Source organism: Humulus lupulus, chromosome 3 (assembly GCF_963169125.1).
Source record: "Humulus lupulus chromosome 3, drHumLupu1.1, whole genome shotgun sequence".
Taxonomy (NCBI): Eukaryota; Viridiplantae; Streptophyta; class Magnoliopsida; order Rosales; family Cannabaceae; genus Humulus; species Humulus lupulus.
In genome coordinates, this window is record NC_084795.1 from 121,735,567 (window position 1) to 121,751,361 (window position 15,795).

Genomic DNA, 15,795 nt, shown 5'->3' on the forward strand with positions numbered 1-15,795 from the left:
TCACCTCAGGTTCGTCAGCCATTTTTACTAACCTATAATTTATAAAATTTAGGTAAGTAAAAAAGACAACACACTAAAAGAAAAGACAATACTTACAGTGAGTCTCGGTCTATCTTTGCGAAATGTACATGTGGGTTGTCTACAGAACCAGCACAACTCGAGCTCTAATACCGACTGTAACGTCCCAGATTTTTAAGACTCAATAATACACAATGTTGACGGTGAAATCTCGTCAACGATTAAAGGTTAGAAAACTAAGATTTTTAGACTAAGGGTAGCTTAGAATCAGGAGGAAAGAACTTCAATCAATAGAAAAAACCAGAGCAACAATGGAACAAAGATCATGTATTTCTTTTACGTCTCCTGATACACTCAGTTTTCCAACCCCTTAACCTGAGGGGTTGAGGCCTATTTATAGGTGGGCTCTGTTGGCCCTTGATACAAACAAGTCCCAGGAGACAGGGACGTATGCGGGTACACTGGTAGTGCAGGGGCTCAGGGCATAGTGGTGTCTGCCCTAACAATGCCAGATTTGTGGCTCAGGACATGGTTCTGTCGGCTCTGGTGTATGGTCGGGGGTGTTCAAGTGGCACCACTACTCTTCGTACAAGTCCGTACTACCACTACTCCTCGAACGTAGATGACAGGGCCACGCCTCTGTTCCCTTCACAACCGTACATCTCGTGTCAGTACACGTGACCTGTACCCGGCCGTCCTTATCACTCCCTTTCGATGCCTAATGTTCGTTTGACGCCCCCCTTAGGTGTCCCCAAGTGTTCCTCATGCCTAGGCCAAGGAGGCTTCAACCTATGTGTATCATGAGAAGCCAAGGTGCTAGGGGTCGAGGCTGACCTACGCAGGTCACATGGAGGCGAGGCTCGAGACATGGGCGGTGCAACGAGGTCACACCCTCGCATAGCGAGGGTGTCTCGCATAGCGAGGCTGGCCCTCTTCCCTCGGGTGTAGACAAGGCTTGAGACGTGTGCGGCACGACGAGGCCACACCCTCGCATAGCGAGCGTGTCTCGCATAGCGAGGCTGGCCCTCTCCTCCTATGTGCAGGCGAGGCTCGCAAGGCACGGGGCACGCGTGAGGCAACAAGGTTGAACCCTCACAACCCTCGCATAGCGAGGGTGGTGTCCGTGTTGGTCAGCGGTTGGGGTTCCTCGCATGGCGAGGGTGACTCCCTTAGCCCAACTCCTCTTATGCCACATGACGCCCTTGTCTCTTTGTGCATGTGGTAAGCAGCCCAGTGAGGCTCTCACCCCCTTCGCCCCACTGACATGCGCCTCATAGTTTCTAGGGTGCCTCGTAATGTAGAGGTTTTCTTGAGTGGAATTCACAAGGGAAGAATTCATACACTTACAAGGGTAACTATTGACTATGGCTCTAGTCAATTTTTGGCATTCACACACAACAACATATATAGTTAGTTATTGAAAGACTTATGGTTAAAAGCTTTACAAAAGTCAAGTTTTTGAAACTTTTACCTTAGGGAAACTCTGCCAAGATCAAGGCTTAAGCTTCCAAGGTTTCATAGGGTGTTTGGTTGTTGAAAATGATGAGAAAACTTTTGAGAAATTTTTTGAACAAGATGAGAGTGAGAGGAGAGAAGGGGGGTTGGTTTTGGGGAGGTTGGAAGAACATAGACAACTTTAAAAATATCTAAAACACTTGAGTGTTTTTACTTTAGGTCACTTTGTGTCATTTTTATCAATTAAATGTGATTACAAGCTTAAATCACTTTTCTATAACCTTTTTCACTTTTATAAAGTTTTAAAAACAAAACATAGCCTATAATAATTAAATAAATGCGGACACATTACAATTTTAACCTAAGGTTCATTTATGGAATAAAATTCTACAATTAGGCAAAAATTAAGCATTTAACACAAAATGCCCTAGAATTTACATTTCCTCTTAGGTTTATTATTTCTTACCAAACTTTAAAATTTATGAATGTATTTTATGCCCAAAATATATTTGTCATAATTTATCATTTTATTTTCAGAGATTTTTTTACCCGATTAGGGTTTTTGTGTCGGTCCAACACCGAAAGTCTTGTCTTGATTTTAATAACACAATTCATAATTTAGCTAGCAATAACTCATGAAATAAATTCCAAAAAAATATAATATTATTTAAAATAATATTCTTAAATCGAGGAAAACAATCCCGACCCGAGTCATTTAAAGGTACCTGCAAACGCAAGGCGTTACATGCCCTTACATGCACCACAAAGCACCTGTGAGCCAAGACTCGGCAAAAAAACTTAAATCAACATATTCAATAGGTAAAAGAATATGAACCACAAGCTTAGCAACAACGGAATATAAACAACATCATAGCAACAACAGGATATAAACAACAACATAGCAATATCAATCCTGCTCAAACAACCACATAGTTCAATTTAGCAATCAGTAAGTTAAACAAGTGCAATCGACACTTCTGAATATTTAGGTGACGTTCAAACCTGACTCTCTTAGGCCGAGTTCTCAGATCTCACTGCTGACCCCGGCTCTCTTAAGCCGAGCTGCATTCCGCAAGCTTGCTGTCGGCCCCAACGCCCTTAGGTCGAGCTTTGCAAATACATAAAATCAACATATAGATTGTAAAACACACAATAAGATGCAGCATATACAAGCATGCCTAACCAAATAATCACATGTATAACCAAATTCATATCCATTTACAGGGGTCCAAGCCCCAATTTCAACCAGGGTGCAGTTTTCTTACCTTTGGTCTCGAGCAGACAACGTACAGTGATCCCGAGCAAGATCCCAACTTCCGAGCCCTAGTGATATAACCTAGTCACAATGCAGTAATGGATAACCATCAATCACTTAGACTATTTAAGAGTTTCAAGATATATTTCTAGCCTTCGGGATCTCGAATTCTACTAAACCGGGTAGTAGAATCCTTCCCGAGCCTTTAGGTTTGAGTTCCCGAGCTTAAAAACTCTGATTGGCCAAGACTATCCATTTGAGCTGCGACGCCCCACAAAAGTGTTGCAGCCCTCCACTAGTCAAAGAGAAAAACCCCATAATTCCCAAGACACGTGCCGCAGCACTAAGGTGGTTCAGCGACCCCCCTTGGGGTTTTGAGTTCATGCGGGTTGTGGCGCTCCAAGAACAGCGCCGCGACGCGACCCCGCGAACTGAGAATTTCCATAACTTTTCATGCGTTTTCCCTTAACCAAAACCTTTGAAAACAACATCTCAACCTATATCAACTACCAAAACAATACTAGTAGCTCAAATAAACAACAAGTAACAACCCATAGCCTCTAAAACACAACAATTATAACTTAATGTCCTGAAAACTCAAACCTATGCTAATCCTCAAGTAGCCTTATAGATTCCCGATTAATACTGACATACCCAAATAATCACCAAATAACTACCCGTTACCCGATAAACCCTGAATACGTGCTAAGTTACCGAAATACCCCGAGGTTCACCCCGAGTTGGGTATTTGACCCTGTTGTGACTTTTTCGCTACTCGCTCACTCGGATCGCCTCGGGCCAGACATCTCAAATATATCCCCATAATACTGTGATCTCACTCATAAAGCATACATAATACAAATATATCATCAACGAGTCAAAAATTACAAATATGCCCCAATTTACAATAACAGACTCACATGCATATTTAATACACATAACACATGCATAAATATTCATATTACCATATAAATCATTTATATCGAATAATCACACATACATTCAATTAATTCTACATATAAATCTAATTATGCTCTCTTGGCACAGCAATCAAGACATTAAGTCTTATTTGTAAATTTGGGACGTTACAAATTACTTATTTTAATTTGTATAGCCATTAATTAAATAATATATATTCATATATAAATGTTTGTTTGTTTTAAGAATTTTTAAATTAAATAATTAAAATTTGATTTGGAATTTTCTTAAAAATCATAGTTTTAATTTAAATTTTTAATATTTTATTATATTAAAATTCATAGGTATTTAAAAGAAAATATAAAAAAGTATTTAATTTTAAAATTATAATGCACCATATTTTTATTAATATATATATAAAAAATATATCTAATTAAAAAATTATCATTTATTAAAAATTATAAATAATATTTTGTTTTAATTTTTTAATTATGTTTATGTCATTATTTATAATATATGATATTGTTTATTTATTTAATTTTTATTTATATATGGGGCAATACTTTAGTCTCTCACTTGGATTTGAAGGACTTAGTCCTTCATCTATTTTTAGTCATTGGATCCATGGTGGAGGGTGGGATTGTGGTGTTTGGTTGAGGATGTGTTAAAATACACATATACCCATTGATAACCCCTTGATAACTCTTAGGAACCGACTACCATTTCCACTATTAATTTTTTTTTCTCATTTTTTTAATTGAAAACAAAGAAGAGTCGTTCTTCCCCTCCGAATGAATGTACCTCGATCTATCTCTCCCTCCCCATTGCTTTTTTTAGTCGGAGTTTTGTGTTAAAATTGTTGAATAGTAGGTGGATTGGCGCGGTTAATTGATGGTGGAGGTTGAGTGAACTAATTTTCATTTTGAATGTCGTGGGTTTCGTTCATTCTTCTCCTCTGTTTTTTTCGTACATTGTCCAGGAACGAAGCTACCTTGTTTTCCATCTGCGGGTACATTTGTCTTGCATTTGTTCTTCTTATTTTTCCCATTTTGTGCCCTAAGTTTGTTTGTCTTCTCATATTTTAAATTTCGTCATATAGAAATTCTGTTCTGCTAACTAAATTTGGTGGATATAGATCATTTGTTTCTTATTTTGTTCTGTTGATTTTAATTCATTCTCTTGTTCATTCTCACTCCCGTTAAGCAACACACCCACTCAGAGGTATTTGATCATCCCAATGGGCGGTCCGTGACAGAGGCACTCTTCCCTACTTCCACCCGTTCTTCTAAAGTTGTGGAGAGGTAATCTTTCTCTATATTTCCTTTTTTATATGGATTCAGTTAGAGCACCAAATGTTTGATGCAATGCCTATTTGCCTACTTTTAGATTTTATTTTGTTTGTGTAAACGAAGAATGAATTGAATCTCTATGTCGTAATTTTGAGACTTATACATGCATTTTGGCTGGAGTGATGTTTTAAGCTATATATTTTCCATTGACTTTGTTTTTTTTTTTTAAGAGAAAGTTGTTCTGCATTTGAAATTAATGATTATTTATGTATGGACATGACTAGTTTTCTTAATTAAATGTGGTTTGAGTTAATGATAGCATTTATTAACAATTGTCTTGTACAAGACCTGTTTGATGAAAGTCATTGTGATATTTTTTGGTTTCATTCAAGTTTTTTTGTTAGAAAATTAAGTGCAAATTGTACAGCGTTGTTGTTTAATTTGTAAGAATCATTTTATTTGCTGGTGACATGGTAGTTTTATAATTCATATCTATTTATATAAGTGACATGAATTTATGTTGTTGTGAGAGTATACCAACATGGTTGCAAGAGAAATAGGTAAATTTTTAAATAAGAAAAAAAAGATGAAAGCTATTAAAGTTACCATGCATCATACCCTAGTCTTAGTTACATTACATTTAGTGGTATTAATATTCTAGTACTCTTACAATCTACTCTAATTTTGTTACAAAAAAATTCATTAAAAAAATACTTATGGAAAGTGAAACTCTTAGGTACCTAATACCATATAATGGCCAAAATTCATACAAAATTAACTATACAACACTAAGGTACCTAATTAGTGCTAATTCATTCATCCAACCATTAAAACATATTTTAAGCTTTTACTAACACAATTTACACACAAAAAAACTAGAGTGATTAGTTCATATTTTTTTCCTTTCTGCTATAATATTATTACTTACTACTTACTTCAAGCAAAATGACACTTTACCAATATCGTAAATAAGTTAAAAATCAATACCAAGATCACTATATTCTCCTTAACTGTACACTTTTCTGGACGTAAAATTACCTCATTGTCCTTACCTTTAAGAGTCACACATCAATACAACTATTCGCAATCGGTTTATATAACCGATTCTATAGGTAAAACACTATAAAAAATAAATACATCAAACTAGCTCACATCATGACACTTAAAAAATTAATGGCCCACTTGTTGGACTAAGTCGTGAGAGGGACTAAAGAATTTCCCTAGTAATATATATATATATTTATATATAGAGGACAATTCTCCTATAGGAGCTTCAATTTAAACCTGACCGGTAGGGCTCTCACTGTTTCTCGACCCCTGAACAGTTTTCGGCGCGGTTTTTTAATTATGATCATGTATATTGTAGCTATTTAGAGCATCCTGCAAATTTTCAGAAAATTCCGAATAGTTTACAGTACCGAAAACTAGGTTCAAACATGTTGCTTTCCACGCGCATAAAAAAAATTAGTCACACGTGCAACAACATGTTTGAACCTAGTTTTCGGTACTGTAAACTATTCGGAATTTTCTGAAAATTTGCAGATGCCCTAAATAGCTACAATATACACAGTTATAAAAAAAATCGCGCAGAAAACTGTTCACGGATCGAGAACACTGAGAGCCCTACCGGTTAGGGTTAAAGTCAAGCCAATGTAAGCCAATGTAGCAGCAGAATTTATATATATATATATATATATCTCGACATCTATATTGAAATTTTAAAAATTATTATTATTTTTTTAAAATAAAAACGGGATAATGGTAGTAGACGTGCGAACTGGGTTTATCACAAAACAGAAACAAAAGAGGTAAAAATACTAAAATCCATTGTGGATTGGCAGCCACATATAATGCATCGAAAGTTTGATGATGATGATGATGATGATGATGACGACGACGCTGACGCCTCTTTCAACCTGAACACCAACTACCTCTATCCTCAATTTTTCTAATTTGTACCATTTCTCTGTCTTAATAATCATGTCGTCGTTCAGTCCGTCGTTTCGAGTACTGGCACCCCTTTGGAGGCAAAGCAACGTTCGTTTCCTGCTTTTTATGCACTCCAATAGAAACAATGGCATTTTCATTCCCCGAGTACTCGCCTCCTCCACCTCCACCTCCACTAACACCAACGACGACTCTGGTTCCACTCCAAAACAAACCCAGGTACTCTCTCCTTCTCCTCCCCCGCTATTCAACTTTTTTCATATAAATTTATCTTGTTACGGTATATAATCGATGTGGATTTTTGATATGACAGCTCGGTTATGATCCTTCAGAGTTATTCGGCCTCGAGGCCAATCTCAAGTCAAGGTCTCATTTTTATCCTTAAATTACTTGTTAGTATAGTCAATTATATTATGTTAGCCTTATAAATTGAAGGAAAAAGTACATTAGGCCAATGTAAGAGGACATTGGGTAAACTATTTTCATGTGGAATTTTGTTTCATTGTTTTAGACTTTTCCCATTCTTTTCGTTTACCAATTTTGGACGTTATTGTTGTATTTCGCTGTTAAAGTTGTGACAGTTGTTGTTTTTTTCTTTTGGTATTGATTTTTAGGAATGGCGATTTTGACAGTGACAAACAAAGGTCCTGGTTTGGTCCAAATGGTCAGTATATTAGAGAATTGCCTTGCCCAACTTGCCGGGGTAGGGGATATACTCCATGTATAGAGTGCGGTATTGAAAGGTCTAGACCAAACTGTTCAAAATGTAAGGGAAAGGTATAACGACACCCACTTTTTCTTGTTTATAAGTTTATTTTTGGTTTTATGAGATTGTGCTCTTATCTTCTAGAGTAACTTATAATAATTTATGATCTTAATGTTTTGAAACAGGGTATAATGACTTGTCACCAGTGCTTGGGAGAATGCGTCACATGGGAAGAGTCAATTGACGAGCGGCCATGGGAGAAAGCACGCTCCATGTAAGTTCTTAACAGCCTCAGTGTTAAATTCTTTCTTAGTTAGGCTTTTCTTCTTCTTTTGCTTTTGTCATTCCTATCATATTTTGATGCAAATTGGACTATGTTAAAACCCTCTCCTTTCCAGTTCTCCTCTCAAAGTGGAGGATGATGAAGTTGATAACTTAGACATCAAGCTGGTCATGACAAGAAAATCAAAACGTGTGTATCAATCACCCCCTCCTGAAGTTGGACTAAAGATCAGTAGATCTTTAAAAGTTAGTTCTCTGCTTCACTCATATGACATGCTGCTTACTGAATAAATCAAGTTAGACATGAGTTACTAGCATGATTTTTATTGCATTTTTTTTCCACCTAGTGGAACGTTACTAATTCATTCATGTCAATCACTAGCTTTGTAAATTTGTAAATACAATAAGGAGCCTCCTTTTTAAAAAAAAAAATTATAAAAATAAAATCAACAGCCACTAACACAACACCGTCCTTTTAGTATAAGACATACATACATTTCTCTCTCTCTATATAAATATATATATTGAAGTGACAACTTTAGAATGCTGTATTTATCATGCATAGTTCAGAGTTGCAAAGTAAACTTAATTCTGCTTCCACCTCCTGGTGAATGAAGGCTCTGAGGGGATAGGAGATAAATTTTATTAATATTTGATGAAATCATTTGATGGTGATGGTTGGTTGTGCTCAAGTATTGTTTGCTTGTCTTTTTGCTTGAAATGTTCCTTTTAAGAAAATGACTAGATGGTGGCCGTATCATAAATTTATTCTTTTTCTAGTTTGAATGATTGCAGAGTCTCAATGCCAAGACTGGTCTTTTTAGTAAAAGAATGAAGATTATCCATCGTGATCCAAGGCTTCATGCGCAAAGAGTGGCTGCAATAAAGGTGGAAATTCTCATTACTCTTTCGAACTTCATTATTATTTTAGTTTTTGAAACTAGGATCCAGCCCTACAATATCTGGGGACTAGGAAACTATAGCAATTACTATGTTGGTACTAAGACTTAAACCTCAAACCTTGCGAGAACAAACCACATGCCTAACTATTTGAGCTACCCATCTTAAGTGAACTTCATTATTTCAGTATTATTGCAAATTCATCTGTCGTGTTGAACTAAACAAGTGACATTTGCAAAATGATGGTCTTATTCATGAGTTGCATTACTTTGTTCTTCATTTCGTAAAATTACTATGTTTCTAATGTCTTTGACACTGGACCTTCCTTGGTCCATGTGAATATCAAACAAAGATTCATTGCTTTATTAGCAGTTGTGTTCCATGATGTATTACTCCAGATCATGAGTAAATTTAATCATGGTGCAGAAATTTTTAAGTGGATTATGTCGTTGGCTGGGGCAAGATCCAATTCCAGATGCTAACAACCTCCTAACTCATTTTCTAACTTTAAATAAAAAGAGAGAGGGAGAGCTACAATTAATACATTTTTGTATAATGCAGAAAGCCAAAGGAACTGCTGATGCTAGAAAGCATGCTTCCGAAGCTTTAAAAGCTTTCTTTAGTGACCCAGAAAACCGTCGCAAGAGGAGCATTGCCATGAAAGGTCAGTTTCTGATCACAAGCTTCTTCCTAATCCATAAAACCATTTTTTGCTTGCACGAAATATTTGATAACCAAATAATTAATGTGAGCTAGAAAGTATGATAGCATGGGCAGCCAAGACACCAATATTAATTACTAAACACTAATAAAAAAAATTATTAGTTTATTGATTTATACAGAGAACAACAAATAATAGTAATTATTGCTGTTGCTGTTACCAGAAATGCATATTTCACTATTTGTAATCTCAATACTAGTAAGTGTTTCATGATTGACTTTATATATGATAAGTCATTCTTGTCTGATGCAGGAGTGAAGTTCTTCTGCAAAAACTGTGGACGTGAGGGGCACAGAAGACACTACTGTCCAGAACTAAAGGGCTTAATAGGTAGACAGTTCAAATGCCGTATGTGCGGAAAAAAGGGACATAACAGGAGAACTTGTCCAAAGACCAGGTTGCATAGTCACAAAAGAAGAGTTAGGAAACACTTTTGCTGCAGCATATGCCATGGAAGGGGCCATAACCGTAGGACTTGCCCAAAAGTTATTGGCGCAGAGTCGAGTAATTCTGGTGTAACAAAATGCTCTTTGATTTTTGAAAGCAGAAAATACAAGTGTCGGTTGTGCCAACAAGAAGGACACAACATTAGGACATGCCCTGGAAGAAATGTAAATGATTCTGAGTTCCAAGAAGGAACCAGATGAACATTTTGAGCTTTATTTAGATATATGATGAATTGTGTTTTTTTCTATTTTAATTTTTAATTGTCTTTTAAAGAATATATATCCCCTGAATCAAAATACAATATAAGAAGCGAAGTGAGCATTATGCTCATTCTTTTTTTTTTTTTTAAGTAGTCAGTTCACAAAATTTGGACGAACTTATAATCGAGGGGGATTTTGCTATTATAATAAATAGAAACCATGGTATATAATTACAGAACAAAAAAAAAAAATAAATAAATAGAACGTCTACCCACCCAAGCGTTCTATGGCAATTAATGTATTTTATCAATTTTTGTTCAGTTTCTTCACGTCCTTCTTCACAACCGCCATCTTCTCCACCATTTTCCTCAGCTCCATCACCGTGATTCCACCGCTTTGCTTTTAGTTTACTTCCCTTCCACCATCATACTTGTATCGTCCTAAATGTGATAATAAAGCTTTAGTGCTTTGATTACTGTGTCAGTAGGCATAATTGAATGTGTTATGTGTTAGTATGATTTAATTGTGATTATATATGTGAATTTTATGTTTTATATTATGATATGACTGCGCATGCATGTGTTAAGTGTATTAAATGTGCTTATAGATCCGTTTTTGTTAAAAAAAAAAGTATTTTCGAAATTTGACCTGCTGAGGGTATATCTGTAATTATATGTGCTTTGTGAGTGAAACTACATTATTATGTCAATATATTTGAGATGTATGGCACGAGACGATCCTAGTGAGCAATTTGGTGGAAAAATCACGTCGATGATTAATACCCAGCTTGGGGTGAGCCTAGAGGTATTTTAGTAATTTGGTGTTACCGGGGGTTTTGGAATATGAGTTATAACTAAGGGAAAATATTGGTGTTTGGAAGATTAGTGGGATTAATTGGGAATCTTAAGTGAAATTTGAGGTTTAGCGTGAAAGTGGTGTCAAATGACATTTTTGCCCTTGGGGACCTAAAGGAAAGATTTTTTTTGGTAATGGCAATATGGTCTTTTTCCAAGGGGATAACTCAGACTTAGCCAAAGTCTGAGGGAAGTCTCTCACTCACGTTCTCTCCCTCTTGCTCTCTTTCTCTCACCTTGCTCCAAGAAGGAAACTCTTGAAGTATTGATCATAGAGGGAAACCCTGAGTGGAATTGAAGCTAGTTCTTGAGGATTAGAAGCTGCCAAGCTTTGCAAATCCAGTGGGGGAGTTCGAATTCTAGGAGGTAATCTCAACTTTTCAAAGCTTTTAGTTTTGTTTTTGGTGTTTTGATGAAATCACTGGGTTTGAGTTTTGTTGTGTTTTAGAGGGTTTTGATGGTTGTATTTTGTGTTTTTACGTTGCTCGAGTTGATCTGTGCTCGAGTTTGAGCTAGTAAGTGATTGAAATGGTGTTTGGAATGAGTTTTGGTCGGTTTGCGATTTCTAGGATCCCAGAATTTCTGGGTTTGTGGGGTTGCGCCGCGACACTGTTCTTGGAGCGCCGCGACCTGCATGAACTCAGAGGAGTTGGGGGGTTCCCCTAAATCGCCTTGGCACCGTGGTGCCTCGTAGGTAGCGCCGTGGCGCGTATTCTATGCCTTGTGGTTCGGGGCTCTCTGTCTAGAGGCACGTCGCGGCCCTTCACGGGCAGGCCGCGACTCTAAGTGGGGAAATTGGCAAACTAAGGTTTTCAGTTGCGGGGACTCAAACCTAAGGGCTAGGACATATTCGAGGTCCCGGAGGCTAGGACTTAATCTTGAAACTCTTAATTGGTTTAGTTCTTGATGGATATTTGTTAATATGTTGTGACCAGGGGTACCACAAGGCTCAGAAAGGAAATGATTGTGCTCGTTGTCGCTTCACCCTTTCACTGAGGACTTGAGGTAAGAAAACTGACACTTGCGCTGAGTGTAGGGCGTGCGCCCCAATTATAGGGCACGGGAATGGTCGTGTCATGAATTTGTTTATAGTTGAATGTCTGCTTTGTTTGAATCTATGATGTTATACTTGTTTGTACTGATGGCTCGGTAGGGAGGCCGTTATCGGCATTACATGCGTAATGTATGCCATAGTGGCGGGGATATAATGCGGATGTGATACCGCCATAGTGGTGGGGCCATTGTGAAGATGTGACATCCATCTACTCAGAATGAGTAATATATTGTTTGGAAAATTTATTTGAACCAGTTGTGGTTATATAGTATGCAATACATGTTAATGTTTATCTGATTATCTGTATGAGTTGTTTGGGTTATCTTGTTGAGCCTTGGCTCATGGGTGCTTCGTGGTGCAGGTAAGGGCAAAGGAAAGCTGGACCAGCCATGAGTTGGATAGTTGTAGGGGTGGCGTGTACATACTCAGTCGGCTCGGCCGCCAAGGTTGAGATATTTTGAGGAACAGGAGTCATTAGATGAAATTTGCCGCTTAGGTCGGCTAAGTCTGTAATTGTGATAAACTTGTGTTTTATTTAGAAACCTTTGGGATCTCTTGTAACTATTCAAACTTTTTAATGACGAGTTTAACTTTTTGACCAAAACTTTTATCACAAAATAGTTATTTAACCTTAATTACATTTTAAAGTCCAAATGACTCGCTTAACGGGTTAAGAACTATTTTTAACGCACGATGTAGCGATCTTGACTATTCAGGGCGTTACAATACTTCCTTTGTGTACTTCTTTATTCTATATTTTGATCATATGAATAGTCTAATAAACATTGTCTCGAACACTGTCTCTCATAGACAATGAAAATGAGGTTTAACCATTTTGAAAACTAATCTCACGATCACTCATTATCACTAGAAAACTTTCTAGTAGCATGCGTCCTCTCCATAAAGCCCATCAACCACCAAGCCTTCAAACGAACGAATGATGACTAAGCAGTGGAAAGGTCGTTGTCCGGTTGACATTTCAAACTTACACTTCAATTTATTCTAGTTTCTGTTGGTTGTGCAAGTGATAAAAGCAAGAATCCTCATGGGAGAACCTTGGCCCTTCAACAACCACCACATAGTTTTACACATTCAGAATGTCAAACTTGATTCTATGCACAAATGTCCATTGTAGGTTCAAGCAGACAGGCTTCCCTTTCTCGGCAAATCAAAACCATTGTCAACCTTGGTTGGAATGGGCTAGTGATTACATAGAAGTTAATGAGGCTTCCCTTCGTGAAGGATGGGATACCTTCATGCTTTTTACGAAGAAAAATGGTTAGGCTACCAAGAAGCAAAGATGAATTCTGGATGTGGTGTTATTGGTCATCTCTTCAACATTTTGGAAAAACTTGACAATGGAATTGATCCCGAACTCCCCTATGTCCATGGCTAAAAGGATCTCCATTTCCTTTCTCGGGTTATGACAAATACTGTATAGATTTCTCTAAGAAAAATGTGTGACCTTCTCTTACGAGACTTTCAAGGACTTCTTTAGAGTCGACTCTCCCACATGTTGCTACCAACACACAACCTTTCACCATGCTTTGGTCACTGCAAAAATATCTTCAACACTAGTGTATTATTCAACCATCACAGTCACAACTAGCTCACCATTTCCTATCGCTCCAGGGATACAACCTCATCTTGCTCCATTCATACGACCCCTTCCTCTATTTCTCTAGCCATTAATGAATCACCACGTTACACTAATACAACTGCTCATCCCACTACCTTATACATCCAAAATACTAAATATCCTTCACTCATCTATGCTGTTTTAACACCTTTAGAGAGGATTATCACCACACTTAACACCATAGCTACCACAAATGTAACGCCCTACTCCCTTAGAGTCGTTACTAAGTGAGTTTTAAAAGAAACTTTGTGCAAAGAACTCGCTAACCGAGGTTTTTAAAACCAAAGTGTGATTAAGTAAAAGTTAAGGCTGTAATCTTTAAAAATGCGTTGTTTCATTGAAAACTTCTAGTATTTAACATCTGGGATCCCAAAATAAGGTTTGAAAACTATTTACATCTTAAAATAAGTTTACAATTGATTAGTTATAAAAATCATAGATTATTACAGCCATTTCTCGAATAAACCCCCAACCAAAGCAGTCGGGCAGGCCAAACATGTACGCGTCGCTTCACGCTCTCCATACTCATGGCTGGTTGACTCAGTCTTAGCCCTTACCTGCAACACAGAGCACCCGTGAGCCGAAGCCCAGCAAGAAAACTCATGCAGTTCATAACATATGCAAAATATACAGTTAATCATATCAGATAGTCCACAGATAAACATGTCAACCATTAGACTTAAGCAACCCGGCCATGCCGCCCCAGAAGCCTTACCAAAGCCTGGGGTCTCGGTCCTCACCGTAAGGATATCTCATGTATCCATTGGGTCCTACCCTGACTGTAAGCATCCCATGTGCTAAGTGTTACTTCCGGCCTCGCTGCCGTTCTCGGCCTTTCGCCGTTCTCGGCTCCAATGCCGTTCTCGGCCTTAGCCGCTCATTGCACTATAATCACACATATAATACATTTTGAAATAATCATTCAAACATATAATAATTCATTCAAGGTTATACATTAGCACATAATACAATCTAGGGCCACGCCCTGTAATAACACTATGGGCCCATGCCCTATTCTCGGGTGCTACAGTTTTCTTACCTGTATCCCGAGCTTTCCGGCACCGAGGCCACAAGCACGAGCCTCTCCGAAATCCTAGTCACAACACACATAAAACACTTTTTAATACTAACCAATCCAAAACCATTTCCTGGGACCATTCCCGCACTCTCGGGACCTCTAATTCCTTAAAACAATACCTAGGAACCATCCCCCGAGTCCCCGGGCAAAAGCCCTAAAAACCCACTTTTTGGCTGCCAAAATTGGCCCAGGGCCGCAGCACTCCCTTCAAGGGCCGCGGCGCCCAGCGGCTTGCCCTCCTCCTGATGCAACCTCGCACCGCGGCGCCCAAGAACAGGGCCGCGACGCTCCTACGCGAACCTAGAAATCTGGGTTTTTCCTTTGCATTTCCTCGAGCCAAAACACTCCCAAATCATCCCAAACTCACACCTAAGCCCCAAAACCAACTCAAGACTCCAAATAGACCATTCAACAACCCATAAACATCATTACCCAGCTCAATAACACAATCACACTCAAAATCCACCCATTTGATTTCAACTTCAGAAATTTAAACCCATAAACCAAAGCTTGAAAAACTTAAACCATACTTCAAATTTCCTAAACCACAACAGAAACAAATCTTAAAATTGCCTAGAATCCTTACCTTAAGTGGAGAATTCACCCTTTGCTTCCTTGATCCATCTCCAAGTCTCCAAATTTTAGCTCCTTCTCCTCTTCTTCTTCTTCTAGTTTTTCTTTTCTTTTCTTCTAATTTTATCAAAACCCAACAATGACAAGCCTAAATCGAGTACCCCATATAACCCAGCTGCAATTTGTCTAAACCCCTTGCCAAATGACCATTTTACCCCTCCTTGCCTATCCTTTCCTAACTAAACCTCAAGGGCTCACTTGTCATTTCCTATCCATTACAATTCTACCATTTTTCCATCTAAACCTATTACTCTCTATGGTTACTAACGGTTACATAAGTTACCATATCGCCAATTACCATTAACTCACAAGAACCCAATTACAAAATCCCCAAAATACCCCTAGGCTCCCGCTGAGCCGGGTATAACAATCCCGTTGTGACATTTGAGTTAACTAGCT

At 38.0% G+C, this 15,795-nt stretch overlaps 1 protein-coding gene across 1 annotated transcript; it reads left to right on the top strand.

Annotated features, from left to right (window-relative positions):
* The first annotated feature begins 6,672 nt into the window (after positions 1-6,672).
* On the top strand, positions 6,673-10,282 carry LOC133823096 (uncharacterized). Its single transcript, XM_062255689.1, has 8 exons — positions 6,673-7,101; positions 7,196-7,248; positions 7,497-7,659; positions 7,774-7,862; positions 7,987-8,116; positions 8,666-8,758; positions 9,332-9,434; positions 9,744-10,282. The coding sequence occupies exons 1-8, from the start codon at positions 6,916-6,918 to the stop codon at positions 10,136-10,138; spliced, it is 1,212 nt and encodes a 403-aa protein (XP_062111673.1). The 5' UTR covers positions 6,673-6,915; the 3' UTR covers positions 10,139-10,282.
* Positions 10,283-15,795: the final 5,513 nt, after the last annotated feature.

What these genes read in the sequence shown, in the direction of transcription:
- LOC133823096 (XM_062255689.1), top strand. Translation starts at nt 6,916, where the DNA reads ATGTCGTCGTTCAGTCCGTCGTTTCGAGTACTGGCACCCCTTTGGAGG. An exon ending in AGATCAGTAGATCTTTAAAA is followed by an intron (nt 8,117 to 8,665) that starts GTTAGTTCTCTG and finishes GAATGATTGCAG; the next exon opens with AGTCTCAATGCCAAGACTGG. An exon ending in AAAGAGTGGCTGCAATAAAG is followed by an intron (nt 8,759 to 9,331) that starts GTGGAAATTCTC and finishes TGTATAATGCAG; the next exon opens with AAAGCCAAAGGAACTGCTGA.